Source organism: Heptranchias perlo, chromosome 15 (genome assembly GCF_035084215.1).
Source record: "Heptranchias perlo isolate sHepPer1 chromosome 15, sHepPer1.hap1, whole genome shotgun sequence".
Lineage (NCBI taxonomy): Eukaryota > Metazoa > Chordata > Chondrichthyes > Hexanchiformes > Hexanchidae > Heptranchias > Heptranchias perlo.
Window position 1 is genome coordinate 58,067,744 of NC_090339.1, and position 26,844 is coordinate 58,094,587.

The window sequence follows — 26,844 nt, forward strand, 5'->3', positions numbered from 1 at the left end:
CGTGTTTCCTACATTACAACAGTGACTACACTTCAAAAGTACTTCATTGGCTGTGGTGAGATGCCTGAAGATTGGAGGGTAGCAAATGTTGTGCCTTTGTTTAAGAAGGGCGGCAGGGAAAAGCCTGGGAACTACAGACCGGTGAGCCTGACATCTGTAGTGGGTAAGTTGTTAGAGGGTATTCTGAGGGACAGGATCTACAGGCATTTGGAGAGGCAGGGACTGATTAGGAACAGTCAGCATGGTTTTGTGAGAGGAAAATCATGTCTCACGAATTTGATTGAGTTTTTTGAAGGGGTAACCAAGAAGATAGATGAGGGCTGTGCAGTAGACGTGGTCTACATGGACTTCAGCAAAGCCTTTGACAAGGTACCGCATGGTAGGTTGTTACATAAGGTTAAATCTCACGGGATCCAAGGTGAGGTAGCCAATTGGATACAAAATTGGCTTGACGACAGAAGACAGAGGGTGGTTGTGGAGGGTTGTTTTTCAAACTGGAGGCCTGTGACCAGCGGTGTGCCTCAGGGATCGGTGCTGGGTCCGCTGTTATTTGTTATTTATATTAATGATTTGGATGAGAATTTAGGAGGCATGGTTAGTAAGTTTGCAGATGACACCAAGATTGGTGGCATTGTGGACAGTGAAGAAGGTTATCTAGGATTGCAACGGGATCTTGATAAATTGGGCCAGTGGGCCGATGAATGGCAGATGGAGTTTAATTTAGATAAATGTGAGGTGATGCATTTTGGTAGATCGAATCGGGCCAGGACCTACTCCGTTAATGGTAGGGCGTTGGGGAGAGTTATAGAACAAAGAGATCTAGGAGTACAGGTTCATAGCTCCTTGAAAGTGGAGTCATAGGTGGATAGGGTGGTGAAGAAGGCATTCGGCATGCTTGGTTTCATTGATCAGAACATTGAATACAGGAGTTGGGATGTCTTGTTGAAGTTGTACAAGACATTAGTAAGGCCACACTTGGAATACTGTGTACAGTTCTGGTCACCCTATTATGGAAAGGATATTATTAAACTAGAAAGAGTGCAGAAAAGATTTACTAGGATGCTACCGGGACTTGATGGTTTCACTTATAGGGAGAGGTTAGATAGACTGGGACTTTTTTCCCTGGAGAGTAGGAGGTTAAGGGGTGATCTTATAGAAGTCTATAAAATAATGAGGGGCATAGATAAGGTAGATAGTCAAAATCTTTTCCCAAAGGTAGGGGAGTCTATAACGAAGGGACATAGATTTAAGGTGAGAGGGGAGAGGTACAAAAGGGTCCAGAGGGGCAATTTTTTCTCTCAAAGGGTGGTGAGTGTCTGGAACGAGCTGCCAGAGGCAGTAGTAGAGGCGGGTACAATTTTGTCTTTTAAAAAGCATTTGGACAGTTACATGGGTAAGATGGGTATAGAGGGATATGGGCCAAGTGCAGGCAATTGGGACTAGCTTGGTGGTATAAACTGGGCGACATGGACATGTTGGGCCGAAGGGCCTGTTTCCATGTTGTAACTTCTTTATGTAATCTTGTCCCAGTTATGTGGTGTTTATGTAGTCTCTTGTCACTTTTTTGTGTTCCTCTAGTGTCGTTTGCATTGATTTTTTAAGTGTTATGCCAGTCAGACACTCTTCCATTTTAAAATAAGAGCATGTATAGATTTAAAACACCAGTGCCTGAAATATTTTCCCAGTTGCAGTTGTGTGCCTGCACTAATCTGTCAAGAACCTCCGCAGCATTTGTATGTTGTGATACACAGACATAAAGAACTTGTTTTTACAGCATGTCTAATCTAATGAATGTTAAGTTCCTCAAGAGCTTCTCTTGGAAAAAGATTATTCCCCTTTTAATGAGCTGTTCCAGATAAAACAATCCATTCAGTTAAATATTACCTGCAATGAGATCACTTTCCTCCTTTTGAGAACTCACTTTAGCTTTGCGTAATGGAGTTATAAACGGATTAACTGGTCATTTATCTCATTGCTATTTGTGGGACCTTGCTGGCTGCAGGTTAGATGCTGCATTTGCCTAATAACAGTGAATGCACTTCATAAGTAATTAATTGGCTCTGAAGTGCGTTCCGACATCCTGAGGACTTGAAAGACGCTATATAAATGCAGTTTCATTCTTTAAAAAGCTGACTTGAATTAAATAAAACTGGCTAAAAATTCTTCAAATGGAACAAGAATGTTTTAATAATCAGAGGATTCGCTAATTTTTTAAAAATTCATTCTTGGGATGTGGGTGTCGCTAGCAAGGCCGGCATTTCTTGCCCGTCCCTGTTGACCTGAGAAGGCTGCTTCCTTGAACTGCTGTTTTTCTTTGTAGCAGTTTGGTGCAACTGGGTGGTTTACTAGGCCATTTCAGTGGGCAGTTAAGAGTCACCCACTGGCGTCACATAGAGGCCAGACTAGGTAAGGACGGCAGATTTCTTTCCCTAAAGGACATTACTGAACCAGTTGGGTTTTTAACGACAATCAGACATCTTCATGGTCACTTTTTAGTGATATCAGGTTTCTATTTCCAGATTTTTTTTAAAACTGAATTCAAATTCTCAAACTGCTGTGGTGGGATTTGAACTCATGTTTCTGTGGATTATTAGTCCAGCCAGGGGGTGTTGCAGTGTCAAATCCACTTGCTGAAATCAATGGAGCTGTCATTCAATGTTGGTGGATTACAATGTTTAGAAATAGAGGCCATAAATATAACCTAGTCACTAATAAATCCACTAGGGAATTCAGGGGAAACTTCTTTACCGAAAAGAGTGGTAAGAATGTGGAACTCGCTACCACAAGGAGTAGTTGAGGTAAATAGCATAGAAGCATTTAAAAGGAAGCTCGATAAGCACACGAGAGAGAGAAAGGCATATAGGGGTATGCTGATAGGGTTAGATGAAGTAGTGAGGGAGGAGGCACATGTGGAGCATAAATGCTGGTATAGACAAGTTGGGCCGAATGGCCTACTTCTGTGGTGTAGACGCGATGTAACTCAACGTATTTTATTTTAAAAATGCATGAAATATTAATATCAATGCAGAGCTGTTTTAAAAGTATATATTGTGTAGATCTGATTATGTTTTTGAGGTGCAACAAAGCTTGTATTATTAGCATGTATTTGCTGGTATGCAGGTTACTAATCTTATGCTGTCTGTTGGGAGAGTGTATAAAAAAATTAGATCTCTTTCCCATAACTTGTACACTGGATTTTTCAGTGCATATTTTGAATCCACCTTTTATGATCTGTACTTGCCTATTCTTTACCATTTATCTTATTTCAGGATTCCAGAGGAATTTGTTTCTGACTTTGCCAATGTTGTGTTCGGTAACAGGTTGGTTGATTATTTTTAATTGTTCATAGGGTGTCACTGATACAGGCTGCAAGCATTGATAATACCCAGGAGTCTATGTCCTCGATCATTTCTGCGACTTCAAACCTGTGTTTCTTTTTCTCTGTGTTCCTATTTGTCTTTTGAAGAATCAAGTTGTAAAAGGGATTCAGGTACTGCTTGATACCGTTAAAACTAGCCAGACATGAAATAAACTATGGTTAATCGGCTGACAGCAAACTGCCTTAAACTAGAGCATTTGGTTTGAAATTTTATTTGTTGGCAGTCACTGCGAGCTTTGAATGACATTCTGATAATTCTGTAATGTAAACGCAATAATGGGTTTGTAGTTTAGTGTGTACTGATCATGGTGTCTGATACGATGCTCGTTGCCAATGAATAAATGATTCAAAACAGGGTAAAATCGCCAACAATCTTTGTTGTTTATGTATTTCATTAAAAAGGTAATCTGGGAGATGTGGGTTAGACAGTGACCTTTCACTCCTAGAACCTGCATTTGAATCTAGTCCAGACTGCTGGAATGAAAATCTTCTCTGCGTCCGATTTGATTCCGAGCCGAGCTCCCGACCCCATACCCTCTCCATCACAAAGACTGGCTACTTTCACCTCCGTAATATCGCCCGTCTCAGCCCCTGCCTCAGCCCATCTGCTGCTGAAACCCACATATATGCTTTTGTTACCTCTAGACTCGACTATTCAAATACTCTCCTGGCCGGCCTCCCATCTTCCACCCTCCATAAACTTGAGCTTATCCAAAAGCTGTCTGTGTCCTAACTCCCACCAAGTCCCATTCACCCATCACCCCTGTGCTTGCTGACCTACATTGACTCCCTGTCCACTAACGCCTCAGGTTTAAAATCCTTATCCTTTTTTTTTAAGTCCCTTCTACCTCTGTAGCCTCCTCCCGCCCTACAACTGTCCGAGATCTCTGTGTTCCTCCCAACTCTGGCCTCTTGTGCATCTCCCACTTCCTTCGCCCCACTATTGGCAGCCATGCCTTCAGCCATCTAGGCCCTAAGCTCTGGAATGTGAAATGAGTGGAAAGTCCTAGTTCCGAGCATGGAAGTACCACAAAAAAACTGCCTCTAAGTCGTCATCAATTGACAGTCTTATTCAGTTAGACCCTCTTTCCCCTCTGCCCCACCCCAAGTACCAGTCAGCCAAGACTGGAACTGGGACGTGAAGAATCTCCGGTTCTTTTAAGCTGAGTTTTTAAAAGGAGAATGTTGTCAATTATTGGAGAGTGTGTGTATCTTCTTACAAAGATACACAACATCATTTTTTTTTCTCACCTGATGCTCTCCCCTCTGCTCCTCCTGGGCCATGCACATCCAACTGATAGGACTGCTCAGACTGACTACTCCCAGACCAAGGTGAACCAAGAGTGACTCCATGAAAACACCACATCCAGTTTCTCCTCCCTTCTTTCTCTTTTCCTGCCAAACCCCTCTTCACTCCTTCATTCCCCCCCCCGCCCTGTTTTGGGGAGCTGCATGGTTTCTGGCTGCCACCTGCCCACTGTGGTGATGCTGCGATGAGGAACTCGATGGACTAGGAGATTGATCCACCATCCCACCGGGTCTACTCATTTTGCAGCTTGACTGGGAAATGAGGGAATTTAGTTTTAATAGTGTTGTTTCACAGTTATGCTTTAGTTGTACACAGCCTCCATTCTCACTATTAGTGCTAATGTGTTAAACCAGTGTAAATGGGCTAACTTCAGAGTTAAATGGAGTTTGATTGTAAATATAGCAGTTTTCCAACTAAGAATTTCTGTACTAGATTTATTTATGTATGTAATTGCATAAAAGATTAGTTGAAGTTATGTGGTTAAGACTGCATCCAGCTTACCCAATAACTTGGTGGATAAAAACACATGGTGCAGTAATAAGCCTAACAGACTACCAAGCAATGCTAGGTTAGCTGATCTTGTCCAGGATGGTACTGCAGGCGATGTATTAAGCTTCAGGATCCCAGAGAGGAAAAATATCAGCTGCTGATGACTGTCCATGGAGTGCCCCCCCCCCCGCTGGACCAGGTGAAGATATTATCTGGCACTCGCGACAGTTGAATAATCTCCACGCTCAGAAGGATGTTGGGTCAATAAAGAGGGTTCAATGCAGGTTCGCTTAGATGCTGCCTGGTATGGGAAAATACAAATATGAAGAAAGACTGGAAAAAAATTGGGGCTGTTTTTCATAAGAATGGAGATTAAGGGGTGATTTGATGGAAGCGTTTACAATTATAAAGGGGTGGGACAGATTAGATGGAAACAGACTGCTTCCAGCGATTGAGGGTACATGGATATAAGATTAAATGTAAGAACTTTGGAACAGAGAACAGGAGAAACTCTTGCACAGAGAATTGCGAGGCTGTGAGATCACTACCGGAGTTAGTGATTGAAGCAGAGACCACGTCAACATTTACGGATGGGCAATTGAAGAAAAGGGGAATAAAGGAACGGGTCAGGCACATGGGATTAGAACTAGTGCTGACGTGGAAGACCAACACAGACTGGGCCAAACGGCCTGTTACTGTGTTATAATTTCTATGTAATGCTCCCAACACTCATTGTCTAGGCTCACGCATGAAAGGAAGTTGGGGCAGAAACTCACTGTGATGTTAAAACTAGTTTGTGAGTTTGTTTTGCAAATTTCTGACTCCTTGCGGTATTCTCTTTTAGCTCTCATGATGTGGTTTGTGTAAATTAAACGGCAATGTGACTTTGTGATTTCAGAAAGCATGATATTTTGAACTTTTGTCATTTAACCAATTAAAAATATTTATAGTGCAATACTGTTTGTTTTGGTTTAAGACGGTCAGTATTGGAAGCTGCAGCCTTGCAACAAGCGAATCGATTGCCAAGCATTCAAGATTTCAGATGGCGAGTTGATGTGGCTATTTCTTCCAGGTAAAATAACTTTTTAAATCGTTTGTTTTCTTTTGCCGCTTGATTTGGATCGCCATCCAGCGTGCATCATTTTGTGGCCAAGTAGCCAAGCTAGCACCAGCCTCTGCCTGGGTTTCTGTCAATGTTCCTCTCTTCCTAGATAGAATCCCCCACCTGTGGATACTGGCTGGCAGGCACATGAGAGCAGCATGACATACTCAACAACAACAAATTGCATTTATCTACCGCCTTTAACATAGTAAAACGTTCCAAGGTGCTTCACAGGAGCGATTATCAAACAATATTTGATACCGAGCCACGTAAGGAGATAGTAGGAAAGGTGACCAAAAGCTTGGTCATAGAGGTAGATTTTAAGGAGCTTCTTAAAGGAGGAGAAAGAGAAAGGGGAGAGGTTTAGGAAAGGAATTCCAAAGCTTAGGGCCTAGGCAGCTGAAGGCATGGCCACCAATGGTGCAGCAATGAAAATCGGGGATGCGCGAGAGACCAGAATTGGAGAAGCGCAGAGATCTCGGAGGGTTGTAGGGCTGGAGGAGGTTACAGAGACAGGAAGCTGCATCCTTCTTATGGGAAAAACATATGACCTGTCATGACTTATGTCAAGTACCAGGACTCCTACTGGTGCGTATGCCCTACTCCTTCACTCACTGTTTGTAAAACCTTTGTGGAAGTGCAATGTGTACGTTGCTTTTTATGGTACGGACATAACATTTTCCTGATTTTTGTTGTATCAAATTAAGTGACTTTGCCTCGCTGCACTGTTAAAGAAAGAATGAACTTATATTTATATAATGCCTTTCATGACCTCAGGATGTCCCAGAGCGCTTTACAGCCGATGAAGTACTTTTGAAGTGCAGTCACTGTTGTTATTGCAATTGTGTAATGTTAAACTGCATTTGGACTGCTCTATTTGATTTATCTCTACCTTGATCAGCTGGAAAGTCACTGTAAACCTGCTTAGAGTCATCCATTTCATGAAAAGCATTTGAAAAATTGTTATTGAAAGAAAACAAACCAAAAAGGCTGCTCGCCATTTTTGTCTTGATGTCGGCTGCAAGTGATACCTTTCAACATGATTTATTTTGTATGTTTGTAAACAGAAAAAGTGCAGAAGAATTTATCCTGAAGATCATATCATTCTAAAATGTAATACAGTGGTGGAATGGAATTGGAATTTATTATCCTGTAGTAATGTCCTCCCCCATTTCGGCATGATTCTAAATTATTCTTGAGCTAAAAAAAATCTTGCCACTTGTAATTTATATATGTAACTTAAAGCCACTTATGTCATAGTAGTGAATTTATAATGTTCATTGTGATATTACAATAACAAAATTGGCGTAAAGGCTAAAGGGTTAGTTAATGAGACTAATACTCAACCTTTCAGTGGTCTACATTGATGTGTTTGGAACAGGAATAGGTCATTCATCCCCTCGAGCCTGCTCCGCCATTCAATTCGATCATGGCTGATCTGCACCTCAACTCCATTTACCCGCCTTAGCTCCACATCCCTTGATGCCCTTACCTATCGGAAAGCAATCGATCTCAGTCTTAAAAGTTCCAATTGTCCCCCAGCATCCACAGCCTTTTGGGGGAAGGGAATTCCAGATTTTTGGTTGTGGTAGCACTTGTACCAGATACAGTAGCTAGCAAGTTAATTGTTCCTCTTTACTTTGGCACTTACCCTGATTTTCTGTTTGCAGTTCTTTGACCCGTGCGCTGCAGCCCGCTATACTGATGCAGTTAAAACTGTCGAACGGTGACACTCATCGTTTTGAAGTGAGTACTTGCAGTGTTCTAGGTTTATTGACATATTTTGAAATATTCTGGGTCAGCTGACTTGAGGCAATGGCATGAGCCTCTTCGGAGACTGGTTTTGGGCAGGACCACTGCCACTTTTGCAGGCTTTCAAAACCGCAGCTGAGACGTTTCATAAAGTGTGACATTCTACAATTTGTGGTGCTGACTTCAGCAGCACATTGTATAACAGCATGTCCTTGGCAGGATGCCTGGAAGAAGTGTTGGAGCTGGTTGCTGGTTATTATAAAACGATGTTGCTGTAGTCTGATCCTGTAGTGCTTCATGAAGTAAGAGCTGTAAGATTTCTATGCATTTGACAGATTAATTTTATCTTAACGTGCTATGGAACTACAAGATAGGTACACAGTGTTTTGCAGGAGACCAATAACAAAAGTGCGTGTGGAGAGAAGAATGGAAGGCAAAGCAGCGATTTCTTTTTAACAAAAGAAACAGCTTAACTTTCCTGAAATAAAAACAGAAAATGCTGGAAAACAATCAGAGGTCAGGCAGCATCTGCGGAGAGAGAAACAGAGTTGATGTTTCAGGTCGATGAGCTTTCATCAGAACTGGAAGATGTTAAGAGATGAACGGCTCTTAAGCAAATACAAAGCCAGGGGGAAGGGGTAAGAAAAGTACAAAAGGGAGAGGTCTGTGATAGGGTGGAGGGCAGGTGCGATTAAATGAAAAACAGGATGATGGTGCAAGGCAAAATGAGGTGATGGTGAGACAAGTATAGAAACAAAACTTGGGTCCAGAGGAGGTGTAAATGGTTACAGCATAACAGCAGAGGGAATCATGCAAAATCTGGCAAATCGGAGCAGGTTCCCGCGGCGGGATTGTGATGGGTGAGAGGTGGGTAGACCCCAGGGGTGCAGACCACCTTACCTTACCTTTCCTGCTCGTTGCCTAATTTTGAAATTTGACACTTCAATGCACACCTCCCTATTCGTTATTTCAAGTAGCTGGTGAAAGAACGGGAACTGGCTGCACAGAGATCAAAAGGCACCATTAGGATGGAGTAAAAACAAATGGCTGAAAACAAGATAGTAGGAAGACAAAATTAATGGCTAGAAAGAAACAAACAGAAGACAGGCAAGTGATTTGAATGGGGAGGAGCTGCGTGGGGTCCACTTTGCAAAGTACCATTCACCTTAAAGTTGGTTTGCGGAGCTTTTAGCACAGTGAACAGATATTGGGCAGAGGTGAGAGTGACTGCCCTTGACGTCAAGGCAACATTCGACCAAGTGTGGCACCAAGGAGCTGAGTAAAACGGAAGTCAATGAGTATTAGGGGAAAACTCTCCAATGGCTGGACGCATACCTGCCACAACGGAAGATGGTAGCCATGATGTGGTGATGCCGGTGATGGACTGGGGTTGACAATTGTAAACAATTTCAAAATCGTTGGACTATAACTTGGTGTTGTAAAATTGTTTACAACAGAAGATGGTTGTGGTTGTTGGAGGCCAATCATCTCAGCCCCAGGACATCGATGCAGGAGTTCTTCAGGGCAGTGTCTTAGGCCGAACTATCTTCAGCTGCTTCGTCAGTGACCTTCCCTTTATCATAAGGCTGGAAGTGGGGCTGTTCACTGAAGAGCGTTCAGCTCCTTTGGCAATTCTTAGATAATGAAGCAGCCCATGCATGGTAACGACATCTGGACAACATCCAGGCTTGGGCTGATAGGTGCCGCAAATGTTACTTGTCACTTAAGTGCCGGGTAATGACCATCTCCAACAAGAGAGAGCCTAACCACCTCCCATTGGCATTCAGTGGCATTACCATTGCCAAATTCCCCACCATCAACATCCTGGGGGTCACCATTGACCAGAAACTCAACTGGCTAGCCACATAAATGTCGTGGCTAAGAGAGCAAGTCGGAGTCTGGGTATTCTGTGACTAGTGGCTCACCTCCTGACTCCCTAAAGCCTTTGCCCCACCTACAAGGCACTAGTCAGTAGGGAGTTCCAGGGAGTAGGAACGAGATGGCTGCAGGCTCTGCACCAATGGTGGGGCGATAGGTAAGGAGGGTTATGCAGAGGAAATCCGAATCTTCGGAATCGAGCATTTGGCAGGGGATATGAGGCTGTAGGAGATTACGGAGATAGGGTGGCGCAAAGCCATGGAGGGATTTATGTATGAAGATGAAGATTTTGAATTTAAAGCACTGGGAAACAGGGATCCGGTGTAGGTCAGTGAGGACGGGATGATGGACGGAAGAGCTGCGGTGTCACTGCTGAAATGTTTTTCTAGAGCCACATGAGCTCCATGTTCTGACGGGGCACTTCAAGACTCAGCAGCTCCCAATCCCCCCATAAAATTAAGAATTTAATGGGCCAGATTTTGCTGTCAAAATAACGGCAAGGCTAATGGCGTTCGCCGGTATTTATGCATAAATGGTACAGCAACTTCAGGCGAGGGGCAGATTTGCTGTTAAATGCCGATACCCAAAATTTGCTGCCCGAGTTGCACTACTCTGCCGTTAGCTTCATGAAAACGGCATCTCGCTGTCTGCCTCACCGTTGAAATGCATTGAGTGTCATGACGTTGCTGTATTTGTGCGGTAGATATGAACTAAACTCACTGCAGATAGTTAGGGCTGGTAACTACAAGTGTAAGCACCCTTAATGACTGCCAAACAACCTCTTTGGCACTGAAAATTAACTATTACAAGTGTGGAATTTCATTCCTTCAGGATGTGATTTTGTTTTAGATTTTTTTTAAATGTCGAATTTTAAATTTTTGGGGGTTTTTTTACTTTTCCTTTCTGTCTTTTTTTCTCTCTCAATCCAATCTTTCTTTCCCTCTCTTTATTTCTATTTCTGTACCTGATTTGACATTGAATTTCACCCTCTTTAAATCACTCTCCTTCTAAATCCTTAAACCGCATTGGTTAAGGAGATACTCAGCTGGTTGCTCTGTTCACTCAGGTCCCAGATGCCCTGTTTCCCTCCGTGCGAGCTGATAACGTCGCAGTTTCAGCAACTTAGTGGGTAAAAGCGCTTTGAGCTGAAGGGTGCATGGGCAGACTAACCAACAGCAGATGCCATTAGATGCCCTACTACAGCAAAATCTGGCCCATCGTATCCCTGCCTGGGAGTGCTTAGCTTATTTCCTCCTCAGTCAATGTATTATTATATCATATTTATTCTTTGCAGGTTTCAAAGTAGAGGCTAATTTATCGAGAGGCAATGTCTTCCCTGCTCCATGGGTATGGTACTGGACTAACAATCCAGATCCCATGAGTTTAAATCTCATGGGCCAAGTGGTGAAATTGAATTCAGTAAATCTGGGCTAGCACCAGAAAATGACCATTAAAAGCGGCTGGATTGTCGTAAAACCCAATTGATTCACTAATGCCCTTCAAGGAAGGGAACATGTCACCCCTATCTGGTCTGGCCATTCCCACATTATGTGGTTGATTATTCCCTCAGAACAATAAATACTACTGTCCCAATGCCACCACTTCCCAAGAACAAACAATTATATTTTTAAAATTCTGGTTATATTTCTTATGCCAGTGGATTTGCCCGCTTGAATTTGATGGGTCTTGTGGTTTGGAATGACTTGTTCTCCATATTGTTCCATGGTTTGAGGGGTTTAGGATTTATTCCCAGTGAGGTCAGAGTGCTGGGAACAGACTTTGGCAAACCATCAGGCCTGCCAAATTCAAGAAAGTGGGCCTCGCCTAAAAATACAACTAGAACTAGAAATGGAGTACGTTGTGAGAGGGTAAGTCATGAGGACTTCATAGGCTGAGCGACCAAAGCCTGAGGGTTTTAGTTTGGTTTCTCCAGGGTTAAAAGAACTGAATATTTGCTCCATGAATAAATTGTCAAGATACAATCTCAAGTCTTAGTTCACAGCTAGCATGGACTTTTGCATGGTAACGGGAAGATCAGCTTGTAACTTGAGTTAATCAGTAAACACTGGGGGGGGCCAGTGCTGGAAATGAATGGTAATTAGAATTTGAGATGCACCAAACTTATATAAGTATGAATTGCTGCCAGATGCAGACGTTATATAATCATTTGGTTTGTTGCCCATTGCTGTACGGACTTCTATTAAAGGAAACAAACTGAAAGCCAGAACTATTTAATCTTGTAGCATTTGTGACATATACTTAGCATTAAATTTGGATTGCATCTTTCTCCTCTAAAATTAGAGCATTAAGAAAAAAAGCTGTAAAGATGACTCCAGACTCGACTATTCCAATACTCTCCTGGCAGGCCAACCATCCTCTATCATCCGTAAACTGCAACTCATTCAAAACTCTGCTGCCTGTATCCTATCTTGCACCAATTCCAGTCGCCCATCAACCCTTTCCTGACCTAAATTGGCTCCCAGTCCCCCAACGTCTCAAGTTTAAAATTCCTATCCTTGTGTTTGAATCCATTCATGGTCTCGTTCCTCCTTATCTCTGAATCCTCAACCAGACCGACAACCCCCATGAGCTCTCTGACTCTGGGCTCTGGTGCATTCCACCCCCATCTTTGCTCATCAATTGACGGCCTTGCCTTCAGCTGCCTGAGCCCTCCGCTCTGGAGTTCCCGCCTTAAACCCCTCTGCCTCTCACACTCCCTCTTCTCCTTTAAGACCCTTCTTAAAAACCCATCTCTTTGACTAAGCATTTTATCATCCTGCCTAATATACCCATCTTTAGCACCATTATTTTTGATTATGCATCTACAAAGCGGCTTGGGAAGTTTTTCTGCTTTAATGGTGCTATGCAAATATAAGTTGTTATTTATTTTACAGTCCACTGCAACTTGAGGTCTTGCTGTATATTCCTGAAACTAGAATAATTTTGTACTTTAAAGAATATGAATTACCGTAAATGCAACTATATAAGACCAAAGTTTTCTAGAGAATTTTAAAATGAATCAAGTATAACAAAGCACAGTTATCAGGAATATGTCATTGCAGGTAATAGTGAACCACGAGTGTGTTTGAATGCATGACCAATTTTAAATTGCTAGCAAATGGCTCACCTAAATATTATTTCTGGCTTTTTAATTTGATGCCAAGTAACCTTGAAAATGTGTCCATTAATCTTCATCATGAAGTAGAACTTAATACTGTAAAAAAAATGCAAGAATAGAATATTTTTGTTTTCAATTTTTAATGTGTAACACTTGCCGGTTATCAAGCTCTGCATTACAAAGTTATCTGATTTATAACCATCCTGCTGGTTGCATCCCAGGTACATTTTATTAGTATTCTGAGCGTAACTCACCTGAGTACGTTGAAGTGGCCATTCACTGATTGCTAGTCTGCTTCCATCCAGTTTTGTTCTCTATCATCTCAGCCCCAGGACATTGCTGCAGGAGTTCCTCAGGGCAGTGTCCTTGGCCCAACCATCTTCAGCTGCTTCATCAATGACCTTCCCTCCATCATAAGGTCAGAAATGGGGATGTTCGCTGATGATTGTACAGTGTTCAGTTCCATTCGCAACCCCTCAAATAATGAAGCAGTCCGAGCCCGCATGCAGCAAGACCTGGACAACATCCAGGCTTGGGCTCAAAAGTGGCAAGTAACATTCGCGCCAGACAAGTGCCAGGCAATGACCATCTCCAACAAGAGAGAGTCTAACCACCTCCCCTTGACATTCAACGGCATTACCATCGCCGAATCCCCCACCATCAACATCCTGGAGGTCACCATTGACCAGAAACTTAACTGGACCAGCCATATAAATACTGTGGCTACAAGAGCAGATCAGAGGCTGGGTATTCTGCGGTGAGTGACTCACCTCCTGACTCCCCAAAGCCTTTCCACCATCTACAAGGCACAAGTCAGGAGTGTGATGGAAGCTCGACACCATCCAGGACAAAGCAGCCCGCTTGATTGGCACCCCATCCACCACCCTAAACATTCACTCCCTTCACCACCAGCGCACAGTGGCTGCAGTGTGTGCCATCCACAGGATGCACTGCAGCAACTCGCCAAGGCTTCTTCGACAGCACCTCCCAAACCCGCGACCTCTACCACCTAGAAGGACAAGAGCAGCAGGCACATGGGAACAACACCACCTGCACGTTCCCCTCCAAGTCACACACCATCCCAACTTGGAAATATATCTCCATTCCTTCACCGTTGCTGGGTCAAAATCCTGGAACTCCCTTCCTAACAGCACTGTGGGAGAACCTTCACCACACGGACTGCAGCGGTTCAAGAAGGCGGCTCACCACCTCCTTCTCAAGGGCAATTAGGGATGGGCAATAAATGCTGGCCTCGCCTGCGACGCCCACATCCCATGAACCAATAAAAAAAAACCTTGCTTAACCTTATTAGTAATATGAGGCTTTAATAAAATGTATTGGTGGGAACTATCACAAAGACTTTGTCTTCTGTGATCTTTGATGGCTGGAAGATCAGATTTAGTTTTTGTCTTCTGCTAAAGTTACCAGTGCAGCCTGCCGAGCCTACTTTCAGCTACTTTTAAATGCAACGTCCACACTCTTGTTAGGAATCCATGAATTGAACAAATCTGCAAAGCCCTATTTCTTTGATTTCTTCAGCAGTGTAAGTAGTTCTTAGTTTTGGTTTGAGAAAGGGATGGAAAACAATTCATTTTGATGGTTTTCTCTACTGGCACTTACAAAGCCAGTATTCTCATGGCTTTTAAATCGGAAGGTGAACCGGCAGTAGTTTGCTTTAGGTACACTGCTATACAAGGATTTCTCCCCAGCCAGTACAGGATTTGTTAAAGGCAAATCGTGTTTAACCAACTTGAAAGAGTTTTTTGATGAGGTAACAGAGAGAGTTGCTGAGGGCAATACAGTTGATGTGGTGTATATGGATTTTCATAAAGCATTTGACAGAGTGCCACACGGTAGGCTTGCTATTAAGATTGCGGCCCATGGAATGAAGGGGGCAGTAGCAACTGGATACAGAATTGGCTAAATGACAGGAAACAGAGAGTGGTGGTGAACGGCTGTTTTTCGGACTGGAGGGAGGTGTACGGTGGTGTTCCTCAAGGGTCGGTGCTGGGACCACTGCTTTTCTTGATATATATTAATGACTTGGACTTGGGAGTGCAGGGCACGATTTCAAAATTTGCAGATGACACAAAACTTGGATGGATAGTGATAGACTTCAAGAGGATATCGACACTCTGGTGGCATGGGCGGACACGTGGCAGATGAAGTTTAACGCGGAAAAATGCGAAGTGATACATTTTGGTAGGAAAATTGAGGAGGGGCAATATAAACTAGAGGGCACAATTCTAAAAGCGGTAGAGGAACAGAGAGATCTGGGGATATATGTGCACAAATCGTTGAAGGTGGCAGGGCAGGTTGAGAAAGCAGTTAAAAAAGCATACGGGGTCCTGGGCTTTATAAATAGAGGCATAGAGTACAAAAGCAAGGAAGTCATGATGAACCTTTATAAAACACTGGTTCGACCACAACTGGAGTATTGTGTCCAGTTCTGGACACCGCACTTTAGAAAGGATGTGAAAGCCCTCGAGAGGGTGCAGAGGTGATTTACTAGAATGATTCCAGGGATGAGGGACTTAAATTACATGGATAGACTGGAGAAGCTGGGATTGTTCTCCATGGAACAGAGAAGGTTGAGATGAGATTTAATAGAGGTATTCAAAATCATGAAGGGTCTAGACAGAGTAGATAGAGAGAAACTGTTTCCATTGGCGGAAGGGTCAAGAACCAGAGGACATAGATTTAAGGTGATTGACAAAAGAACCAAAGGTGACACGAGGAAAAACTTTTTTATACACGAGTGGTTAGGATCTGGAATACACTGCCCGAGGGAACGGTGGAGGCAGATTCAAACATGGCCTTCAAAAGGGAACTGGATAAGTGCTTGAAACTAAAAACTCTGCAGGACTACGGGGATAGTGCGGGGGTGTGGGACTAGCTGGATTGCTCGTGCATAGAGCCGGCGCGGACTCGATGGGCCGAATGGCATCCTTTCGTGCTGTAAACTTTCTATGATTTGATGATTTATTGTGGGATCCAGTTCTGGCCTCTTGCGCGTCCTTGTTTTTCATTGCTCCACCATTGGCGGCTGTGCCTTCAGCTGCTTAGCCCTAAGCTCTAGAATTCCCTCCCTAAAACCCTCTACCTCTCTCTCCTCCTTCAAGACGCTCCTTAAAACCTACCTCTGACCAAACATGCCCTGATATCTCCTTATGTGGCTCGGGGTCAAATTTTGTTTGATAACGCTCCTGTGAATCGCCTTGGGTCATTTTACTACGTTAAAGGTGCTATATAAATGCAAGTTGTTGTACTGCCCGGTGAGCACTGCGAAGATGTGCTAGAGTTGACATTAGACAAGATTTTCTTCCAAAGTTGCAAGAGTGATCGATTATTGATCAGTCGTTCAGACTGAGCATGAGCACTCGAGGACAAACCCCCTCAAGAAATATACTGTCCCATGTGATTCTGCAGATTCTGATAGATAGTCTGACTTGAGGTCAGTGAATTGTTTGATGTGGATCATAGTGCGCTACCATTTTTGGGTCTGTGCTCATGCTGCAATACCTGACTCCTCCATTAAGGTGATTGGCAAAAGAACCAAAGGTAACATGAGGAAAATCCTTTTTTACACAGCGAGTGGTTAGGATCTGGAATGCACTGCCTGAGGGGGTGGTGGAAGCAGATTCAATCACGGCCTTCAAAAGGGAACTGGGATAAGTACTTGAAAGGAAAAAATTTGCAGGGCTACGGGGATAGGGCGGGGGAGTGGGACTAGCTGGATTGCTCTTGCATAGAGCCGGCGTGGACTTAATGGGCCGAATGGCCTCCTTCCGCGCTGTAACCTTTCTATGATTCCTGTACTGAACGTCAGCCCAATGCAAGCATATGACAAGTACACATCGAAAGTCCTCTCTATCACCAGTAGCATTGGAAACTGCAATGCAGTATCCTCGCACCCAGTGGTTTATGCCTAATTGGCTCCTAAGCACTGCGGCGTCTAAGCAGGACTATCCTTTGAGTAGCTCCATCTTCTGTTTCCGTGGCACTGGCGCCGATGTCTGAGGTCAGTGTTATTCAGAATGTTGTTGTGAAATTAACCTTTGACGATAGAAAGTTTGAAGGAAAGCTGAGGAACTGGTCATCAATCGAGCAAATCCAACAGGTCAGAAGGTGATCCTGAAGCTAATCCTGCACATTGCGGGGCCAGTCGCTCCCGGTCCTTGAACCCAAGTGATCGCCATTTCAAGTTGCGGTGGCTAATTTTCAGTTCGCTTCAGGTGCACACACTCTAGTCCCATTTGCCTAACTTACCACAAGAAAGTCCTCTTGCGTTTCCACTGTCCACCATTAGGATCCAGGCTTTCCTCTTCATTCAATTTCCAGTCCAGCCCAAGGTGATGCAGATGCGGTAAAGAGAAATTTAATTTATTTTGTAGAGAGTGGAAGTTCATCCCTGCAGATTCCTGGGGAAGGAGATCTGTTGCTCCAGCAATACTGTACCTAAAAGCAAAACAAGCTGTTTTTATATTGTAATTCAAAAGTGACCCTTCTGCCCATCATTGAGACCGGGAGTCTAGGAGATCATTGAGCCGAAGGGGTATTTTTCTATTGTACTTTCTGTGAGACTTTATTGGAAAATGTGCAAGCTATAATTACATAGAATGTACAGCACAGAAACAGGCCATTCGGCCCAACTGGTCTATACTGGTGTTTATGCTCCACATGAGCCTCCTCCCACCCTACTTCATTGCACCCTATCAGCTAACCTTCTATTCCTTTCTCCCTCGTGTGTATCTAGCTTCCCCTTAAATTCATCTAGGGTATTCGCCTCAACTACTCCTCATGGTAGCAAGTTCCACATTCTATCCACTCTCTGGATGAAGAGGTTTCTCCTGAATTCCCTATTGGATTTATTAGTCATTATCTGATACTTATGACCCCTAATTTTTTGGTCTCCCCCACAAGTGGAAATATATTCTCTATGTCTACCCTATCAAACCCATTCATAATCTTAAAGACCTCCTATCAGATCACCCCTCAGCCATCTCTTTTCTAGAGAAAGGAGCTCCAGCCCATTCAATTTTTCCTGATAGGTATAACCTCTCAGTTCTGCTTTTACTTTTGTTGTAAACACAATACAAGTTGCTTTTATTTACTTCCAGTACATAACTAACTGGTAAATATGTCCACTTCATTATTTTCTGTGCTTTTATTACTTTCAGGTACCAGTTGCGAAGTTCCAGGAGTTGAGGTACAATGTCGCTCTAATCCTGAAGGAAATAAATGATTTGGAAAAAAGAAGCATTCTCAAAATTCAAGATTAGTATATTTCACAAAGTGGGCCTGCTTGTTATATAAAAGAAAATAAATCTGTAAAGCAGTTTTAAAAGCTTGTATAACAGGAACTAATCTATAGCTTTCTATAGAAGACAATTTAGCTTCGTTAAAGCTGCCCTACCCAGAAAGTTTTGCATTATTTTTAGTACACGTGCAGAGAATCCAAGTCATGACTTGTGATCGGAAATCACTGGTACAGGCTCCTTGAATTCATGTCCAGTATTCAACTGCCTTAAAATGTCTACCTTACAAAGCAAACTAGTATGTCAGTCAATGCTGTTGCTCCGGCTTGATGGGTCAACCCAAGCCACACTCTCACTTTGCAGCAGTTTATTTCAAAAGGAAAAAATACAATGGCAGAAGCCTGGGTATTGGTGTGGCAGAGAGAGGGAGAGTGAGGAAACTTGAAAAGTGGAGTAAAATGAAAAACAGGCTCCATGGTGCTGCAACTTTAATAAACAATGGTATTGATCAAAACTGGAAAGTGATCAAAGAATGTAAATCATCTCATGTTCGAACATGAACAACCTTTTTTGTGTGCATATTGCAAATCTAATGTAAGCTTTTAAGTTAAACCACCTATGTACAATAACAGATCAAGTTTCAAACTTTGTACTTTATATGTAATAAATCCTCAGAAAAATTATATAACTTTATATAACTTATAGTTATATAAGATTCCATACTCTTGGCATTTCTTTTTTTAGATCAGTGAAGCTTCTGACCAGAAACTGATCATTTTGCTTGAGTCTCCAAATCAAACTACTGAAAAGTCCATCCAGTTAGAGTTTCTGTTTGCCCAATATGGGGTATGCTCTCTTTCCCTATAGGGAGGCATCCCAATTACCCCTGTCCAAAGACCTTGGATTCAGATTGGCAAGAGCCATTGATTAGGAACTATGATGCCAAATCTTTAGACTTGTACTGTAGGAACCCAGTTTTCAGTCAGTCTGAGGCTAATTCTTTGGATGTTGGTCGCATTTCCAAAATTGCTGATGGGAACCAGGAGACAATGAAAAAATAAAGTATTTAAACATGTTTTAGTCTATTTTCTTTCTCTTTCCCACTCCCTCCTTATCTCCCCTCTCCTGGAGCTGTGGACTCTTTCTGGGGTATGGTTCCATTGTACCTTTCCCAAGTGACCATTCTTCATGTGTGAGTTTTGATGGTGAATCTCAGCCTGCTAATTTATCATGGAGTGCATCACAGTTGAGCCTGATTCTATTTACATCTGATGGTTATAGAGATGCACTTTGCAGCAGTGGGTAGCAGTTATTGGTACTGAAATCAATTGAAACAACCTGCTGTGATTCTGGGATTTTCTGGCAGGCTATAGGTTAAAAGTTACATTTCTTTTATAATGCTCAAATATTTTTGAGACTTGTATATCATGAACAGACTTCAGAGTTTTGCATCATGTCATTACTTAGTCATTGAAGTATCAGTTTGACTCATTTAATAACATTCTCATCTCTGACTCAGAAGCTTGTACGTTCCCATCCCAGTCCAGGTGTTATGCACGTAATCTAGGCTGCCACGTAAGTGCAGTACTAAGGGAGTGCTGCATTGTTGGCACTATTCGAAAGAGGGCAGAATTCTGTGTGTCCTGGCTAACAATTCTCCCTGAATGAGCACCACTAAAAACAAATGAAGTGGTCATTCATCTAATTTGCTGTTTGTTTTACACAATTTGGCTGCCATGTTTACACACACAAATGTTTCCACTTTATAGAATTTGACTTTGATTGTATACAGTGTGCTTTGGGACATCCTGAGAGATGTGATAGGGTATATGTGGGTTCTTTTGTACAAAACCATCCCTTACAGATCAATGCAGTCTTTCATAGCCTTAGTCACAATTTGGGATCGTCTCCAATTTTCAGTATTATTCCATATAATTATAACACTTATTATCTGAACAAGGCAAGTTCATATTGTATAATATAATTCTGGATCACTAATCTTTATAGTAAATAAGAGTAGCTCCAACACAGCCCCTTGCAAAATACCATTCTCCATCCCTTTCCATTCTGAGAAAATACCTTTTATCATCTGTGCTCTTATCATGTGGCCACATTCTGCTTAATCCCCTGTTCCAATATCTTTGCCTACATTCACTTATGTGGACCTATGTCATATGCCTTATGAAAAACCGTACAAACCACATCCCAGACTCTAGTGGTTTAACAATTGAAGTACGACTAGTCCACAACATATTGCTTTATAGCAAAAGCAAAATACTGCAGATGCTGGAAATTGAAATAAAAACAGAAAATGCAGGAAATACTCAGCAAGTCAGGCAGCCTCTGTTGAAAAAAAATCAGAGTTAACGTTTCAGGTCGATGACCTTTCGTCAGATCTGAACTGACGAAAGGTCATCGACCTGAAATGTTAACTGTTTCTTTCTCCACAGAAGCTGCCTGACTTGCTGAGTATTTCCAGCATTTGCTTTATAGGTCTGTCACATTTGCCATCCTCCATGGCACCATTTTTCTTTTCAACAGAATTTTGGAAAATTATAGTCAGGGTTTCTACTGTTTTGTTCCCAAGCTTCCCTCAGGATGCATTGATGTAAACCATCAGCTTCCAGTGATTTGTCTACCTTAAGTTTGAGTTACTTTAGTACCATTTCTCTTTGAATAATAATGGCCACTAACCATTCAAAAATTATCAAAACAAATGAATGCCTAGAAATTCACAAGTCACTTGCCTGTACCAAACATGCAATAGGATGTATTTTGGAACCAACTACTGAAGTTGTAATTTGAAGAATCCAGTACATCATACAGTCACCCTATGAAGGGAAACAAAATGGGCCATTGGGTATTTAAAATATTTATAGGCCATTATGATGAGGTGTTCTAACCCACTTTTCCATGTATCTGGGCCTATTCTGAACAGGTCCATTAGTTCTTATTGTTTTACCCCTATCATTGTTAACCATCTTAACATCTGTCCATAAACACTGGAAATATTTTTCATTATTTATCATGGAGTTACATCGAAACTACAGCACAAAAACAGGCCATTCGGCCCAACTGGTTCTATGCTGACGTTTATGCTCCACACGAGCCTCCTCCCTCCATATTTCATCTAACCCTTCTATTCCCTTTTCTATTTTATTCTAATTCTGCAGTGTCATACGGAGTAAATAATACATTCATAAACTGTTCGAAACCTGGATAGCTAATACCATAGTGAGGTCCGTAAACAAGAAACTTGTTTCTGCTGCCTTTTACCTTGATACTGTGCAAGTAGGGCACTGGTGTTTACAACCTTGTCTGTTCAATACCTTGGCAAGGTGCAGAACGTCATAGCGTTTGCCCTCAGCAGTGTACAGCTCATGTTTCACACATTGACTTAGATCTCTTGGTAACCTTACAGCATAAATTTCCTTGATTCTTTAACAGGAGTCAAGGCTGTAGCCATTGAAAGAACAAGGTACTCGCCTGGAACAGGACATTTTTTCACACCTTCCCTCCAATTACTGAGAAAGAGCATAAGAGACAGTCAAGGACAAGAAAAGACTATTAGAAGGAAAAACTTGCATTTATATAGCACCTCTCTTAGAAACATTTCAAAGCACTTCACATACAATGAACTAGGTATTCCTTGGCAGGTTAAGAAATGACAAAAATGATTCTCCAATTATATCCTGTCCATCAGAGTATGGTTAGAAGGGACAAATCAAAGTCAGGTCATTGCAGATTCATTACCCAAACATCAACAAGAAGTAAAATAATGGAAACCATTCGAAGGAGGATGCTGGGAAAGTATACCTATATAGCAGTAGATTAATACGAAACAGCCAGCATTGATTTAGAAAGAGGGTGCTGCTCAGTAAACCTCCTGGAAGCTTGTTAAATTTGCAGACAGCGGCAAAAATAGTGAGCGCAGTAGAGAGGAACTTGGACAAATGTGGGATGAAATACAATGACAAATGTAAAGCATTACATGTGTGGCAGAAAAATGAGCAGCAAAGATAGAGAAGTGTCAGCCATGGCTCAGTTGGTAGCATTCTCGCCTCTGATTTAGTAGGTTGTGGGTTCAAGCCCCACTCCAGAGACTTGAGCACGTGATCTAGGCTGACACTCCAGTGGAGTATTGAGGGAGTGCTGCACTGTTGGAGGTGCTGTCTTTCCACTGAGACGTTAAACCGAGGCCCCATCTGCCCTCTCAGGTGGACCTAAAGGATCCCATGGTACTATTTCAACGAAAAGCAGGGGAGTTCTCCCTGGTGTCTTAGTCAACATTTATCCTTTAACCAACACCTGAAAACTTTATGTGGTCCTTATTGCATTGCTGTTTCTGGGATCTTGATGTGTGCCAATTGGCTGCAACGTTTCCTACATTACGACTGTGCCTGCTCTTTGGAAGAGCTATCCAATTAGTCCCACGCCCCTGCTCTTTCCCCATATCCCTGCGAATTTTTCCCCTTCAAGTATTTATCCAATTCCCTTTTGAAAGTTGCTGTTGAATCTGCTTCCACCGCCTAATCAAACCGTCCATTTCATATCCTACGCCGAGATAACAAAAAATATCTGGGCCAACTGAACAGGGGTTCCTTCCTTTTGTCATTGCAATTCTCTTAGTTTCATATAAGACTTCCATTGGAGGAAGAGCTTCCAATTTGAATTTGACAACACAACATAACTTCCCTCAGTATGCAAATATACAGCCCTTTCATAACCAACATTTAAACAGTTTAAAAATAAGGGGTCTCCCACATAAGACGGAGTTGAGGAGAATTTTTTTTCTCTCAGAGGGTCATGAGTCTGTGGAACTCCCTTCCCCAGAGATCGTTGGAGGCAGGGTCATTGAATATTTTTAAGGCTGAGTTAGATCGATTCCTGATTAACAAGGGAGTCAAAGGTAGACGGGAAAGTAGGGTTGAGGTCACAATCAGATCAGCCATGACCTTATCAAATGGCAGAGCAGGCTCGAAGAGCCGAATGGCCTACTCCTGCTCTTTGTTTGTATGTCCCTGACAGGTGTGTAATGTGCACGCACAATTTACACAATCTTGTGACAAGTAACTGCCTCCCCAATTTACATTACCCGCCTTGCCTGTATTGGACATCGGTGGCACATTACTGTTAGGTAATGGACGCAGATTCTGTTTACTGTGATACACAAGAGTGCTTTGAGATGCCTCATGTCTGCCATTGAGGGAGATGGCAAGTTCTGAAACCAAAAAAAGAACACATTTATGTAACCAATTTCCTAAAGTCAAGCTTTTTGACTAGATCCTTTTAAGGCTCCAGTTTTAATTTTTTTGTTGACAATTAAACTGAAAAAAATGATGCCTTTGTACTTATGATGATAAGTATTTGGTTCCAAGGAATCTCTGATAGTTTTTTTTCTGGTCAAGTATTACCAAGTATTGGCGACTGCCAGGATCTGCCCTGTTTACTTTTGAATGTATACAAATTCTTGCGGCCATTCCACCCGTGTTGGGATTACTAATTCGACAGGTCAAAAATGTTTATGATGCTGGTTTTATTGATTTTAATTTATGACACTGTTCTAACGCTCTAATTCTACGAGAGAGAGAGAGAGAAAATCCTCCTGCTTTCATGTGTCTAGCTAGCTTTTGTCTTCTTACCCACACAAAAAGTTCCAGTACAATTGTGTGAGGCTTTTTATGTAAACGGACACTATGGCAGTGCCTTACATAAGGGGGTGATGTAATCTACACACCACACATACACTCGGCAAACGAAGAGGACATTCTGGAATAAAAAGTTACTGGATCAAAAATCGTTGGCGGCAATAATTAACAGAACTATTTCATAAACAAATTTATTTTTTGCAGACTAGCTGAACGAAAACAAGTTATCGGAATCTCATTTTTTTTTTAGAGGGCATTGTTAACGATTGGATTTTGCAAAGTAGTAAATGTTTCAGTTTTAATGCTAAAACTGTGAAAGTAATTACAGGTTTGATATAAAATGCCGAAGATGTCACTTTAAACAACAGTTTTCTCTCTTCAAAAAAAAAATTTGAAGAGCTGGAGAAACATACGTCAGTGTTGAAAGACTGATGTTTATATAATTTGTTTACGCAACTCTTGTATGGTTATATATTGTGGCGATGATGCATTGTATTGTAATTTGGCTTGCATTTTCTTGCAGACTAAATATTTAGCCCTTGGAAGTGGGTGTGCACGTTCAAACACACACTGGGTTGTCTATTCATGACTTGTTACTACCCCAATAATCAGAGGACACTTTCAGTCCGTGACCAATGTAAAGAAGAAGCTTCAGGAGGGGAGGGGAGGGGGGGGTAAACCGAGTGAGAAATGCCAATCCTGCGAATCCCCCAAAATAATTCAAAATAAACAAAAATGTTACAGAACTTGCTGGTTTTGTAACAGTCTGAGTCAGGCCAATGGGAGGCGGAGATGGGCCGTCATGTGATCTCGCTTTATGTAACACATTTTTTTTTTGGTGTGTGTGGATAAGGTTCTCCCATCGGGAATGAGGCTTTAAAAAGGGGGGTCGGAGCGACACAATGGAAGCGGTGCCTTGGGGTCGATGGGCATCAGTCTTAGCCGGGCTTTGAGTCAAGGGTCCGCCATGGGTTCGGAGGGCGGCGGCGACAGGGACAGGGACAGGGAGGTGATGCTGGGACTGGCGGCGGCGGCGGCGGCGACGACTTTCAAGGCGAGGAACTTCCAGCTGGCCGCCGAGATCTACCAGTGCCAGCTGCGGGCGAACCAGCCCGAGGTGGAGGAGCTGCACCTGAAGCGTGCCCACTGCCTGGCGCTGGGGGAGCGGCTGGGCGAAGCGCTGGAGGAGTGCCAGCTGCTGTCCAAGCAGGGCAAGCTGAGAGCCGAGCACCTGGACGCCCTGGTCGGATGCCTGGCCGAGGGCATCAGGAGGAGCCAGGGCTGGGCGGAGGGCGAGCAGCCGGGCGAGGGCTTGTTGGGTTGCCTGAAGTGCTCGGGCACTCTGTTCGAGCCGGTCACCCTCCTGTGCGGTCACAGTTACTGCAAGAACTGCTTGGAGAAGGAGCGGGAGAGCAACAGAGCCTCATCCTCCTGCAAAGTTTGCAAAGACAAACTCGCCGCCGTCTCCGGCGTCCATAAAATCAACGTGGTTTTAAACAGTTTCTTAGGCAAGTACTTGCCGGCAGAGACCAGAGCACTAACTCTTAGACACGAAGGGAACGTCCTGTACAAGAATAAGAGACCGCAAGCGGCCTTAGAGAAATATCACGAAGCAATTGCGTTAGGTAATGTGCATTTTTTTTTTATAACCTGCAAATTTCAGTGCTTTGGAACAATGCATCTATTGTGAATTGTTCAGTATTGGGGCAATTAAAAGGGTCCTGTTTAAAATTGCGAACGTTTGGAAGTGATTCAGTGTCTAGAATTAATAAAATGCCAAATGGGTCTTAAGAGCAAAAGTTGCATCTTTGGTATTGGGAAATGTTACTGGATGAGAGCGTGAAAAAAAAATGTGGGGGGGAAAAAGTGTAAAAGGGAGGGCTGCCCCACACTGTCACAGGTGAAAGTTAAACCGATGATATTTAATGGTGGAGGTATTGGTGGTATGTTTAAGGGACACTGGGGAGGATTCATCGAGGCTAACAGAACAGGGCGTGTTGCATAAGATGCGATCCAGCCTTTTCACCGTTTTGTCACAGTGTCCTATGATTATATAGCAGCTGTTGTGTGTAACCTTAGTGGAAGAACTGGGTCAAACAGTAACTTTCATATCTGAAGCTTTTCATTTGTGATTCCGTTTAAATGCAGCGTTATTTCATTTTTTTTAAAAAAATTAGAAATAATATAAATAGGGCAGTTTAAAAGTTATTGTTTAAGAATAACTTTAAATTTAGACCCCCCTCAAAAAAAAAAGCTCTCAAAGGGCTGATAATTGCAGTTGTCTAGAACTTTTCAAATTATTATTTTAGACCACACATTATTCATTTGTAGGGCCACCTGGCGCAACACGTACTGAGCCAGCTAGAGAGTAAAATAAGCTTCTCTGCCACTGCTGTAATTATAGCTCTACAGTTGCCTTTTGAAAGCATCAATTAGAAGAGGGCAATTCAGACAGTACCAGTTTTTCCTTTTGAACATATGAAAATGATGGACAGGAAAAGACCAGCTGGTCCATGAAGGCTGCCCCACACTCGTAATGGTTGGAACATCCTGACTAGACACTACCCATCCCGCTCTCCTCCCGGGAGAGGCAAAAAAATCCCAGAGAAAAACCCAGGGCCAATAAGGGGGGAAAAAAAACTCTGGAAAATTCCTCCCCAACCCCCTCACTTCACTTTGCTGGATACAGTATCTCATCCAGTGCTGGAACTGAGAGCTGGCAAAAACTCAGCCAACTCAAACAAGCCACTATGGGCAAAACCCTATGATTCAAAACTTGCCAGCTTCAGAATGCACCTCGAACACTTTACCATTTGGGCTACCGGTAACAGCTATTCCTTTTTAACCGGACTACACCAGAACTCCATATGGTTAGCACAACAAAAATTAGCAGGTCCTCACTTTTTAAAAA

The 26,844-nt window shown here is 42.7% G+C and overlaps 2 protein-coding genes across 5 annotated transcripts in view; both read left to right on the forward strand.

The window, feature by feature from the left end:
- The window catches only part of commd5 (COMM domain containing 5), a 32,135-nt gene extending 12,775 nt beyond the window's left edge, over nt 1–19,360 (forward strand). For 2 of the 3 annotated variants that reach the window (XM_067997298.1, XM_067997299.1), the window contains exons 5-8: nt 3,270–3,320; nt 6,154–6,249; nt 7,950–8,025; nt 18,208–19,360. In XM_067997298.1, coding sequence (XP_067853399.1) covers nt 3,270–3,320; nt 6,154–6,249; nt 7,950–8,025; nt 18,208–18,309 — 325 coding nt within the window. In that variant the 3' untranslated portion in view covers nt 18,310–19,360. The remainder of the gene's footprint in view (nt 1–3,269; nt 3,321–6,153; nt 6,250–7,949; nt 8,026–18,207) is intronic. The other variant, XM_067997300.1, reaches the window with a different exon arrangement.
- Nucleotides 19,361–24,741: 5,381 nt separating this feature from the next.
- The window catches only part of LOC137333135 (LON peptidase N-terminal domain and RING finger protein 3-like), a 42,505-nt gene continuing 40,402 nt past the window's right edge, over nt 24,742–26,844 (forward strand). For both annotated transcript variants that reach the window (XR_010965803.1, XM_067997301.1), the window contains exon 1: nt 24,742–25,558. Coding sequence is in view for 1 of the 2 variants with exons in the window: in XM_067997301.1 (XP_067853402.1) it covers nt 24,859–25,558 (700 nt within the window). In the remaining variant the exon portion in view is untranslated. The remainder of the gene's footprint in view (nt 25,559–26,844) is intronic.